The sequence below is a fragment of the Monopterus albus genome, unplaced genomic scaffold (genome assembly GCF_001952655.1).
Source record: "Monopterus albus unplaced genomic scaffold, M_albus_1.0 scaffold38.1, whole genome shotgun sequence".
Taxonomy (NCBI): domain Eukaryota; kingdom Metazoa; phylum Chordata; class Actinopteri; order Synbranchiformes; family Synbranchidae; genus Monopterus; species Monopterus albus.
In genome coordinates, this window is record NW_018127918.1 from 3,903,417 (window position 1) to 3,916,923 (window position 13,507).

The following is a 13,507-nucleotide window of genomic DNA, read 5'->3' on the forward strand; positions in this document are numbered from 1 at the left end:
GTGTGTGACAATTAGGCAGCGCAGTGCAATTTTGGTGCTTGTTTTGAGCTGAAATAAAGATAGCGATAACACCTGATTAGACCATCTCTTATCTTATTTTCGCGGGTGCATTTGCAAGTTTCCTGACAAGTACATAGGCTGGGAAGCATAAGATCAGGTACACACATGTATTCTAATGGCTACACTAACTTAAAATTAGCTCCACAACTGATCTGCTGGAATTCACTCCAAATAATTTGTTGTGTATCATAAAAAGTATTTTTAAAATAGTGGACCATGCCCAAAAACATGCCACTTCCGCTCCTCATTACATTTAAACCAACTGTTCAAACTAGTCTTCCACTTTTTTTAGACTTTAATTTAGTTACGTCCTCTTGCAGGAAAATAGAGCCCTAAGACTTTTACTCTGATGCTGCTCTCAACTGTCTTCCATACAATAAATCCAGTGTGTGATGTTACTGTTGCAGCTAAGGAAGACACAGTTCCTGGCCAGAAGAAAGTTAAGACAGATAGTGATATTGCTGATGGCAGATGGGTGAGGCGGTGAAAAAACAGAGGGGTATAGCTTTATTTGTTCTGGTTTCCTAGGGAAGCTGACAAGGCTCGCATCCACTGTTTGCCTGCAAAACGCTTCAGGAAGGCATCTACTCAGGCATACAAATACTTAATTCTCTGTAAACAGGATTCTAACCTCCAGCAAAGTTCTCATTCTCAAGAGTGAGAGTGTTTTCTCAAAAGTAAAAAAAAAAAGCATGCACCATCGAATGGGTGCATGGCCTTCCTCAAAACACAGATGTAAGGGCTAAAGAAGAGCTAAAGCAAACAAAAGCTATGGAAATGCGCGTGATGCTCTCAGGCATACAGTACAGGGCAGCTTTTTTGGTTTCCTAGGCTTTGTTGTGTACCAGCTGCTCTCTCTTTTTGAGGTAAAACCCCAGAGTAAAAAAAAAACTTATTTGTAGGCCCCTCATGTTTCCCTAAGCAAATCTGTGTGATATGAAATCCACCATGTCTTTTTCCCTTTTCCCCCCTTTCTGCTACAGTAACAATATTGTCCTTGAAACGGGTGATAAGTACAGCCTGAACGAGGATGGTTCAGAATTGGTAATAAAAGATGTCACGAAAGTGGATGAAGGAGATTACACTTGCATCGCAAAGAACAAGGCAGGAGAGAAAGCTGAAGAAGTCAGCCTGAACGTGTTTGGTAAGAGAATAACTCCATTTGCTTTTGATAACATTTACAACATTGTGGGTCTTTTGCTGTCTGGCCTTTTCTTTTGTACTTATTAACATTTTCTGTGCACTGCTCCTCCACCGACTGGGTACAAGGTTACACAGCATAAAGCGTACAGTTTAAAGAAAAGTGTGTTCTAATGTGTTGAAAATGAATTAAACCACCTTGTAGACATTCAGAGATATCACACTAGAGCTTCTCCTCATGAGGCAATTTGTACCAGCCTTATGTAATAATGTGCTTGCAGTTCCATTATATGTTAATGGTGTATGAAACCACAACTGTAATGAAGCCTGGCTGTATAGTCGCCTATTGTAACTGCTATTTGAATTTGCACTAATCAATGTTTTTATATTAACAGTGAATCAAATGACTATGTATAGTGTTAAAGGTATCCTTCAGAGAATTACTAGTTCACTCTGCAGCACTTCTGAAAAGCATTTCAGCTTCTTTTAGTTAATTGTTTTACATTCTACTAACTAAACGGCATCAGTGCAATGAGCTGCCTAAAAACAGGCGAACAAGTTCTGATAAACCTACTTTCACCGACTAATGATACAACTTCAGTGGACAGCACTGATAACATACTATATACTAGCAGTAGACTGCAACAATGGGCATTTTTTGCAGTGTTCTGGAAGGTATAAACACTTGTATGGGCATTTTTTTGCAGTGTTCTGGAAGGTATAAACATATCTAGAAATTAATGTTTCACTAATGCTTTTGGATCTTTTTCTTTTAGTGCAACCCCATATTACTTACATGAGTAACCAATCTGCCTCAGAGTTTGACGAGGAAGTCATCTTTACTTGTGAGGCTTCAGGTGACCCAACACCCACCATCTCCTGGAGTTTTCAAAACAGACAGTTCACAGAAGGAGAGCAGGTACTGCTGGGTTTTGCTTGTGTGTGTATTTTCCCCTCATAGGTGGTCAACTCCAAATACACATAGTTTTTGGGATCCAGATGAAATTCATGTCATTGTGCCATACAGAGCCTCTACTAGACCCTCCACTGACTCTTCACTAGTATTAAATTCCACCTGTGACATTAACAACCGAAGTCCTCTATGAGTTGCTGTTACTGAACAAACCTGTACTAAATTGCCATTTACTTCAGAAAATCAGGGTAGTCTTTGTTCCATCACAGAGCTAACACATGCATCGGTATTCACACGTATAACATGTGGTTGAGATTTCAGTCACTTGCTTTTTTTTTTGTCAGCCCTGATATGACTTCAGTGAAGTTTCTAGCCCTTCCCATCTCTGATCATTAATACTGTAGTAGTTGGCCAGTTGATTCAAACTGCTTGCTGTGCTTCACACACTTTTGAATCCTGAAATGCCACCCGAATTTGTTCTTTCTACAGTCAAGTTTGAATTCTATCATCATTTGACAGCCTTCTCCAGTACTGCAGGAATTGGATTTTGTAGTTTTCCGTCATAAATCCTAGATGAATACAAATTGCCTTTAAAGCAATTTCTGGGCAGTGCCGTGCATGATATTCTCCAGAGTTGTTAAGTGTATATGTACTCCTCTCTCTGTTAATCATTTTGGAAAAGTAATATTATTGTGAAATTATTATTAAAAGAGCTCATTAAAAATTAAGTTTGAGTTTAAAAAGTGAAGACAATTTTAGTTGAATTAGCTTAATTATTGTTGTTTTAAAAGTCACACAGCTTCAGTCCCACTCTATCTCAAAATCAAACTCAGTTATTCTACTCCGGCAAAATGCTGTAATAATTCACTTTGGAAATAATTAGGCATTCTTTCTCAGGATGAACATAACATAAGAGTAAAGAAGAGTCTTAGCATGTAAAGTCACATAAAGGCTTTGCATCTTTGTAGTGATTTAGTGTGTATCCTTGTTTTTCTCTTCATGTCCTTCAGGAGAGGTAGAGATAACACTGGATTAAAGCTTTGGCTGTAGAACACAGTAAAAAGCTACTCATGTGAGCTGTGAATAGCATGTGAGCAGGGAATATGGTCCTTGTGCAGTTTCTCCTTTACAGTGGTGGTGTGGTGGCAGTTGTCACCCTGAAGACAGAATCTTATCCCAAGTCTGTTATTATGCTCTTATCAGCTCATTAAACTTGAATAATTTTGAAAAATTTCATTTTAATGGTCTATTCTGATAAAATGTATCATGTGAGCAGTAGATGGATTAGTCACTTCACAGGTGTAATTTTCTCCTTTGGATGCAGTAAACACTAGTAGGATACAGTAATTACCTTGCTGCCTTCTGTCTTGGTGTGGTTTTGTAGATTCAGGAGGAACATTTAATACATCGGTTAGTACTTCAGCTTGGATTAGGTCCTGCAAAAATATATCTTCATACTACTTCTGATAATCATGGAGCAGAGGTTCCCATTACCTGGGTTATGGATGGGTACTGAACCTCAGAAAATGTGTTAGTGGGTCACAAGGAGACAAAAACATAATACGTATAATAGAGCTTTTTTTATATAAATTGTTATAGGTTAATTTAGCTTGAAAATGGTTCAGTATGTGCTGCATTTTAAACACTACCTGCCATGCCCAATATAGCAGTTGTTTATTGCAGTAGCACATTTCAGCATTCAGCAGTGCATTAAATCTCTGTAAAGCCTCTACCTGGGTGTTGCTGGGAGAGCTTTGTGTTTTTGATATAATAAGCATGGAATACAGAGAAAATCTAGTTTTGGTTTTGTGCTCAACCACACATTCTCTTGTATAATAAAAAATCTATATAACAATGTTGATCCAAAATGTGTTACAAATGATGCAGGCATGTATTGTTGGTGCACTGTCTGACCTGGGGCCCTCTTTCTCATTGTGTCATAAAAAAAAAACTCAACTAAACTAAATACTAAAATATATTTATTAGAAATTATTTCAGTAGGACACCAAATATCTATCTTATTATTTGCAACTGCAGGAGAATGTATGTGGGACTGACTAAAAATAAATAGTATTCATTGTATTGAAGGCGTAGGGCATCCAGTGCAACGCTGTGGCTCGTATAAATAGACAACAATGGAGGTCCGGGGCAAAGAAAAATAAGATTTGGAACAAACAACACCAATTTTGTTCTATGTGCCAATAACCAGTTATGAAGATGTCCACTAGATTCTGTGGAAGCAAAGAGTAGCAGTGGTTGTTAATCATTTATTAATACTCAATAATCTGATCTTAGCTTACACTTTTATTTATTTGATGTTTCAGTAAACAAGACTTTATCGGAGGCCCTGAAGAGACTCCATAAATTCAGTAGAGAATCTTTCCAGTATCATGAATTGTTTCTTATTTTTTTTTCTGCCTTCAGCGCAGCCCAGTCAAGGGAGCATTCTTAAACTGTTAAAATCCTAGAGAATGGAGTGATATACAGTATCTAAATCGACTTTAGCAAAACATCTCAGATGAATTGTTTTAAGGCAACAATAAAATATCTAAGTATATTTCAACAACAAGCTGAATTAGTCATTGGAGCACTTTAGTTTCTATGAAATGTGTCATAAGAATTGAAATTAAGAAAAAGCTGGAATGTGCACTATGAGCATGCGTGGATGAAATCCTGGATTTTGAACATGAGGAGATACTACTTGTACCTGGCGGTGCCGTACAGCCTTGTGAACCTGGCCAATGTGCCAAAAGTTGAAATGCATGCAACAAGTATCTCTGGTGGCTTTTGTCCTCCATGGTTTCAAGCCAAAAGAAAATAAAAATGCCACTGGAAGCGTTTCACAGAAGAATAACAATAGAGTGCCGATAGTATGCTAGAGGTATTTTAGATACACCAAATGGATTAAATATGCTCTTTGTGTTTGAATGACCTCGTGACTTTTCTTCAAGCACTATAGACTTAAATACTGTCATGTAATAGAATCAGTGCGAAGTGCTAGTATTTGAGTAGATTAAATATGCTCTTTATGTTTGAATGACCTCGTGACTTTTGTTCAAGCACTACAGGCTTAAATACTGTCATGTAATAAAATCAGTGCGAAGTGCTAGTATTTGAGTTTACCTGCAAGATGGGACTCTGCCATTGAAACGCACAGTTGCCACCAATACCTTCTTTTATTCATAGGCTGTCATCATTCCTGTCTTTCCTATCGATCACTGTCGGATCAATTTAGATTTAATTTTGATCTAATTTTCATCAGCTTGTCATTCATCATTGGTCTGTTTTCTGTTTGCCAGGCTCTGTTATTCATTCATATTCTTGTTCTACATCATACCCGACCAGAATACAAGAGCACGGACATAATCATAATGACGTACGGCTGCTTCTTTTTAATATTGTGGTCTTGTAGAAAGTGTAGGTGGATGGCATCATAGTATTATCTCTTGAACGGGGAGTTGTAGTTTTGTTGCACACTCATACCAGACATATTGTTTTTCTTTACTGTGATATTAGAATTACTACACGTGTACTAAATGTACTTGTTATTAGCCAAATAAGTTTTCACACCACTGTTATGTACATAAATGAAAGAGTTAATCCAAACACAGAATGCTGTGATGAGAAAGATGCTGATTAGAAAAACATCTCCAGATACCAGGTAATGGTTCTCTCATAATTAGTTTCAGTGCCCTTCAGTGCTGCTCTGTCTTATTACAGTACATTAATTAACAACCACCTGAGAAGACCCCGTGATGCTTTAGGAAAATTTGCTGTAGTTTGGCATTTTGTAAATTCCCTGACTGCAGTTGAAATGCCAAGTCGGAAATCCTGACCTCACATTAACAGTCACTCTGTTTCATTTTAGCAATACTTTGAACTTAATGATGTCCGATTGTAATATTGTTTTTCAGCATAATTTATGTATGACAGAATTCATTCTAATTGTAATAAATACAGGTTAGTAGAGAAATCCTGCAGACTTATTCAACATCAAAGTAATTCAGTGTCTGTGGGCATGTTTAATGCCTTTCACTATAAATCGTGTATACAGTGCTGCTGTACTTACTAAAGCCTGATGTTGTGTTCAGGCTGTTAGATGCATTATCCTACTGTACCTTTCAGGCAAGCGCTGGTTTCAGGTTACTTTATGAGGGTTTGAAAATCAATGCACAGACTTGACAATGAATAATCTATCACGATAAGTATTAAGGAGCTTTCAGACAGTGAGAATTTACTGCTGCAGCCACTGCCTAGTAACAAAGGGGTGTTTTGTGAAGAGGGCTCCCTGCTACCTCTGAGCCTACCAGCCTTTACACTGCAGCCTATCGCTGTGGACTGTCCTCATTATGCAGCTGAATGCAGTGGATTGTTATTTAAAATATATAACATCATTGATAGATCATGTTTTGCAAGCTAGTTCAGACCAGTGCAGAAGATAATGTTTCTCTTCATTGATCTGTCTTTAATTCATATACCTGTAAAATCAGCTGCTGTACCTTTACCCTTGCTGTCTGTACTTGCTATGGTCACACAGTAAGCTGCAGTGGCAAGCTGAAAAAAACCAAACTCCACCGGCAGCAACACAGAGGCATGCGTATCCAGAGCAGTAGAGAGCAGTTGCAGCACTGCTTCTCCTTGCTGCTGCTAACTTCAAGCAACATGTGTGCTGCCGCTTTTACAGGGTGTAACGATGGAGTGGCAACAACAGCTTGCTGTCTAAAGCACCTGTTTGTCTGCATAACTTATCAGTTATGTTATCATTGCGCTCTAGGCTATTTTAACAACTATACCAAATCAGAATTCGCCATGATGGATTACCTTTCTCAGCAGCAATTTCAAAGTTACTACAAGTTGATTTCCCTACCATTTGAAAAGGAATGTAGATCAAAATCTACATGGAAGGCAGGGAAATAAGTGGCAGCAATGTAGTGGAAATGTTTTTGTAGCTGAAATCAGTGCACATCTCTGGCTGGTAAGTCCAGTCTATGCTCATTCTGTGTGGGTCCTTTATAAAAGCTTACTTTGCTCCACTGTGTCGCCATTTGTCTTTGCTTCCTCTATGTTTGTCTTCTCTAGGCTTCTTGGACACGACCAGACAAATATGAGGTATGGCTACTAAATACTGTAGCCTTGTAGCCTCTAATTTTAACAGCCCTATACAGCAGACCACCCATTTTTATTGCAGAGCAGAAGTGTTCTCATTTAGCCTACATTTAATGTGTACTACATTTCGTTATTCACTAAATATGTAGACCATTAGACATGTGCTACAGTAAATTTAATCTATTTAGTTCCAGTACACATTTAGATTTGCCCTATTTACTTGTCCCCGTTTATTTTTGCCAACAAATTCCATCTTGAAATGCAAAGACAGTCACATTATTTCAAAGTAGATTTTCCATTTTTGGGCCATATATAGCATGCTGTTATTTCCTGCATGGTCTGCTCGTTCAAAAAAATTCCTGCACTGGTTTGTTGGTAGGCCAGCAGCTTTATGACCTCACATACAGTAGAAAACACTGTCTGCTCTGCAGTGAGCCATCTCTAACTCACTGAGCTAAACTAAATCTGAACAAAGTGGTTTTAAATGGTGTAGCTTGCTGTCATGACCCAGGAGTCTGCATGTCTGCATTTCAGCCACACACTATAACAGCTGACTCAGATCACCTGGGGCCTCATTTATAAAATAGTCCTAATGGGTCAATTCCCTCAGAAGACAAAAAAAAAATCTGACTTTCTCACTTGCCTCTAGTGGCATCTAGCAAAGTGGATAGTTTGGGTTTTCTTTGTTTATATTTAGAGATATCTCTCTGAGACTTCTGTGTCCAACCCTGTGCTCCTTTGAGATACAGATATCGCAGAGGAGCACAATTTAGTTGTATCTTTTAGAACACTAGCAGGAATCAAGCTGCCAAAGGCCTGCCATGGGAAATAATAAGCAGTTTAAAGTTTTATTTCATAAACACTTTTCTGCATGAAGTGTGTGACTGAAAGAAAACATGCAAACTCTTGGCCCTCCAAGAAAAAACCCCCACTGCCATTACACAGAACTGACACAATATTGTACAATATAACAAGCTAACTTCACTCACTGCAACACAATGAAACTAATTTACCTGATCAAGCTTCAATGTGAAAATGACCAATGACAATTTGTGTTCTTCAAAAAACATATTTTCATCTGCTTTCAATCATTTCAATAATGTACAACATGGTTTTGTGACTGAATTAGTACTTTAGTTGTTTTGTGAGTTTGTAACTTAGAGTACACTCGGCTTTGATACATTTTTTAAACTTATAATTAAGTGTATTCATTACTTGACAATATGGACTATAAAATATTGTTAAAAATAAAACTTTCAATTTGGATATACTGTATTAATTACTGCAAATATTATTTTCTAATGCCGTTTTCTCTGTAGTTTGCTGTTGTAGACAACCAACTACTATTAGTAGAAGTCTAGTGTAGCTCTTAGCTGTAGTTTAACATTTCTCTTAGTCAAATGGTTGCCAGTAGAGAAAGGTGTTTGTTTATAGTGTATAATATTTCTTGACTGTTCCCATGCTCTTCTGCCTACTAGTTTCTCTAAAGCTGCTTGTTTTTACAGGGTGAGGGCATTTAGAATGAGATGATAAAAAAATAAATAAAAATTGTGAGAAAAAGCTATAATATTGTGTCTCGGTGTGTTGATAAAAGTCTTGATGACAGCAATACCACAAAACTAAGTTCTTTCGTGATATACATTATTATGACCAGTCATATTTTCTGTGCCTGAAGATATTATCAGTTAATGGTTCTGTGCATCTGTGAAGATATATATTATATATTTTGATGTGGCCCTTCACAGAAAATTGACCGTTGATAAATGCATTTCTAATAGCACAGCACTGATCAAGCAAATCATATACACTGATGATAGTTTGGCCCTGCTTGCACTGGACGCTGGCTGAACTCAGCTCTGTGAAAGGCATAAATCACAGACTCCTAACAAGTAGAAATTATATGATTAGTAATGATGATAAATGTAATCTGAACAGTAATAATATGCTAAAGAGAACTGTCAGGTCTTCACAATGTGTCTTTATTTCATTGAAAAATGCACTTCAAAAAGCAGCCTGACACTTAAACCAAATCAGGCTCTGATTATAGTAACCTGTCTGCTCAATGCCAGTAAAGTGAGCAGTGCTGAATACAGCATTCAGGCAGTCTTTGTTAAATCAGGAAAGATCAGATGACTGTGTTGTATGTTCTATGTAATTTTTATTTTTGTGTTTATCATGATCATACTGTAGATATAATACCTAAAACAGACCAAATGCTACTTAAAGGCACAGGCAAATATAGACAACTGGTAAATACCATAGTACTCTGTTGACCAGTCTATTATTAACGGAAGTGGGGCATCATAACCTATTGTGTAAACTGTGATGAAATATGTAATTAAACCTGTCTCACTTTAACATTACGGAGGGTAATGTTATAATAATAATGCTAATAAGTACATAGACAACAGCTGCCTGGTGGTTTTTATTTTCTTTTTAATCCAACAGTGGCTCCAGAATGGACTCAAACTGAGGACATTTCATTGTGTATTCAATGTCAGTGCCTTGTGCCACCAGGGTGCCCCAAACATTAGAATCCTTGGCTCAACTATTGGACAAGGACCACTCAAATGGACTATAAATTTTAGCAGAATGTTTAATTTTTGGAGAAGGTACAGATTCAGCATGGCCTTCAGGTCCTCTCTGAAGTGTATTTTTTATGTGCCTGCTTGACGATCCAGCCCCCAAATTAGGCACCAGTTAATCATGAGCTTTATTCTAGATAGAGAGGCCATTTTAGGATATTGTTGGCTTAGCTTATCAGCCTAAGCTCTATTAAAGGACACATCGCTTTGCTTTCATCAGTCTAATTGTTCTTTTCCACTGCAGGAGTAAAACAAAACATACTATCACACGTACCTTTGGTAATAGGATCTGCTTTTGCTCCCACTTTAGAAACATGTTCCAACATTTTTGCACTGCTTAGGAGGTGTTGCTAAATGCAAGAATTTTCATTGGCTGCTGATCGTGCTACGGATTGTGAGGAGATTATGGGGAGAGTTACTGCACTGCTATGGAGTAAAACATGGCCATGCTTTCCATGCCTTTTGGTACAGATATTCATGTTCCTGATCCCCCTGGCTTTTCTGACACCATGTTCAGATCAAAACATCTTTGGTTTTTGATCACATATCTACAAAACGACAGACAATCCCATCTGCCACAGCTCTACTTTGTGTTTCGTGGCAGTTTGGAAATGCTAGCTAACATAGCAAACGAAAATGGTAACCTGTCATCAAACCACAGTCACAAAAATCTAAAATGTCTTCCTTTTAATTACTATTAGGAAACTGATGTGAACATTTTATTTACAAAAATCTTATTTTTTTATGGAGTTAGCATAGCTGTAAGTTATGAGAAGAAACAAAACCCTCTCTTCACCTTGATTATTGAGAAAAATTCCTCTTGTATCAACTTTCATTTAAATGCTCTGACAGTATAAAAGCAGCACTTAGGTATAATGAATTGGGTTTGTTCACTCCATCACTGACAGATGTAGCTGGGGCAAATTCAACAGTGCAGTTTCTCCCATACATCAGTTGTAATAGAGAATATATGACATGCAAAACATGTGTTGTCAGGTTATGGAACGCAGTGTCAATTCTGTTCTACAGAGAAAAGAAGCAGTGACTACACAAACAGAGGAAACTGTGAAAAATCATGTCCTTGCTTTCCATTACAAGTCTACAGTTATAATGAATTTGGTGACAAATCACTGTTGTATAATCAAAATAATTCATTTGAATTAATGAATACATTTTGTCCAAAGGTCTGCCTGTTCACTTCTGCCTCTGTAATATCATTAAACCATTATTCTCCGTTAACCTCATCCCTGTTTACATTTCAGCGATGTACCCAGCACAGCTCCTTCCTGTGTCATTGCAGTAAGACAAGATTAATGCTGCCCTTTCAAAATGTTACAGGACACTCCCTCAGTGTTCAGTTAAACTGCAGAAATATTTCTGCCATATCTGCATCATCCTGCTCTGTAAAGGATAACAATTCATTCCATAATACTAATACAGCAAATATTCAATTATTTATAAAATATAAACGCTGAAGTGCCTGAAATGCCTGAAATATTAATAGAAAACCGTGGCAACTAGGAGGAAGATGTATATCCCATGGTGGAATGAACTGTGTGTTGCCCAGAGGGAAGAAAAGCTGTTACAGTGTTTTTAACAACCAGAGTTTCTATAGGGCCTGCTACATGGCTCTTCTTCATTATTGACATCTTTTTCACTTACTACCTACTGCAGTGTGATTTGAAGACAGAAATCATGTAATAATAAATCAGAATGTGTAACCCGGGGGAGGCCATGTGAAAATGATCAAATATATTGATAAACAATCCAGAACAAAGGAGAAGAAAACCAACCACTCAGTTCTTTTGCCTTGTTACTTGTGTTTGGTAAAATGCAGCCAGGTTGCAGCACATGGTTAATCACTTAAGTGAGGAGGTGAACTCTGATGTCAGCTGCACACCTGATGTGACAGCTTGCTCTGAATGAGGCAGAGCACATCCTCAGTGACCCTGCATAGCCACAGGTTCAGTAAAGTAGGCAGAGCAATAAAGACGATCTTCTAAATGAAAACAAGGTTTAACAAGCCGCTTGTCCCAACTGCAATTACAGTGTTCCAGCTGCAATTAGACTGTCTGTAAACCTGCAACTAGACTGCTAAATGGTAGGGGAGGTAATCAACATACTGCAGGAGTTTGCAGGGTTTCATGTACTTGCTGATTTCCATTTAGTGTCAGTGATGTCCACTATGTTGCTGTTTGCATATGTGCGAGAGGCAGAATGGATTTTTTTGTATGATTTTAAGATGAACTTGTATTGTTCTGAGTTAAAAAGTACTGTGCGTACCTTGGTGCTAAAGGATAAGGCTGCTCTGTTGCTGTACTTTTCCTATAAACAAATCTCATAAAAGGACCAACATTAACAATGTGTTAGTTCTTCTTTCCAAACCTTCCAACTTCCCCAGTCTGTCTGTGCATCATTCTTTACAAAAAGAAACAAAAAAGAATAATACCAGTCATCACCAATCATCCTTTGTTTGTTTACTTAAAATGCATTTGTTCCTACAGAAATTTCTGACTATAAATGTAAGGATAATTGCTGTTTCTTCATTCTAGAGCCTTGATAGAAATATTGTGGTACGCAGCCATGCAAGGGTGTCCTCTCTCACCTTGAAAAACATCCAGTTCACCTACGCCGGCCAGTATCTCTGCACTGCCAGCAACTCCATCGGTCAGGACAACCAGCACATGTACCTGGAAGTCCGCTGTAAGTCACCCAACTCTTTCTGCACTTGCTGTAATGTTTTATCAGTGATGTCAACACACATCGTGCTTATTTTGCACGTTTATAATTCATTAATTAATGAAATAAGCACAAAGGATTCAGAAATGCTTTTTCTTTTTTCCTGTTGACATTTGGTCAATATATTTTTACTTTTTGATCCACTCAAAGTTTTTTTGAAAAGTGTATTTATTTTATTTATTGAAGACAAAACTATTAATAGAGGGACTTCGGTGCTTAGGCAGGACATTAACACCATGCAAAAGAATTCATTCTTAAGGACTTTTGTAACAGGCCTACATTGTTGTTAGTGGCGATTACAACAGCTGCTCCTGTCTGTATGTTTATCCTACATAGTCTTCTACCTGTGTTGGCATCAATCGATAAAATCCACACTTTAACATCCAGTACTGACAAAAATGCATGGCGTGTCATTATGGTGTGTTAAATGTGGCCCGAATTCAACATTGAATAGCAGAGAATGCTCATGTTAAAAACAAGGAAAAAAATAAAAAATATTCTTCCCGTGGATATCCATCTCCTGATCATCCCCGTACATGATTGGTCAACGTAGCGCCTTTGCTAGCTGATAACACCCTCCAGTGCGGCAGAAGTTGAACCAGATACAATTTTTTTTGCCGCACAGGGCTGCGTTATTTTGCCGGAGCCCCCCTGCAGTGAATGCAGTCCCCCATAGAAATGAACGAAATGTATATTCGCCCCATCTCTGTACTTACAAGACAGTTTAACTGAGATAACTGAAAAACTATTGTTGAAGTGAGTGAAATTACCACACATTGTTCAGGCTACTCTAAGCTATGTTTGAACACATACAGTACAGTGCAACAGGCTTGTTGCCATCATATGTTAAGTTTTGGGGTAAATTCAACAAAATGACATCACACTGTTAAGACTGATTCACTGTGCAGTTTATAGAGGCATTTTAAAAAAGCATGCTCAAATCAGAGAGTTCTTAAACAGAAGG

General features: G+C 37.8%; 1 protein-coding gene across 12 annotated transcripts in view; it reads left to right on the forward strand.

Annotated features, from left to right (window-relative positions):
• Window positions 1–13,507, forward strand: part of ncam1a (neural cell adhesion molecule 1a) — a 217,988-nt gene that overhangs the window by 155,505 nt on the left and 48,976 nt on the right. For 6 of the 12 annotated variants that reach the window (XM_020598317.1, XM_020598311.1, XM_020598313.1 and 3 more), the window contains exons 7-10: window positions 1,044–1,204; window positions 1,977–2,119; window positions 7,193–7,222; window positions 12,357–12,507. In XM_020598317.1, the coding sequence (XP_020453973.1) occupies window positions 1,044–1,204; window positions 1,977–2,119; window positions 7,193–7,222; window positions 12,357–12,507 (485 nt within the window). The remainder of the gene's footprint in view (window positions 1–1,043; window positions 1,205–1,976; window positions 2,120–7,192; window positions 7,223–12,356; window positions 12,508–13,507) is intronic. The other 6 variants (XM_020598312.1, XM_020598315.1, XM_020598320.1 and 3 more) reach the window with 1 other exon arrangement.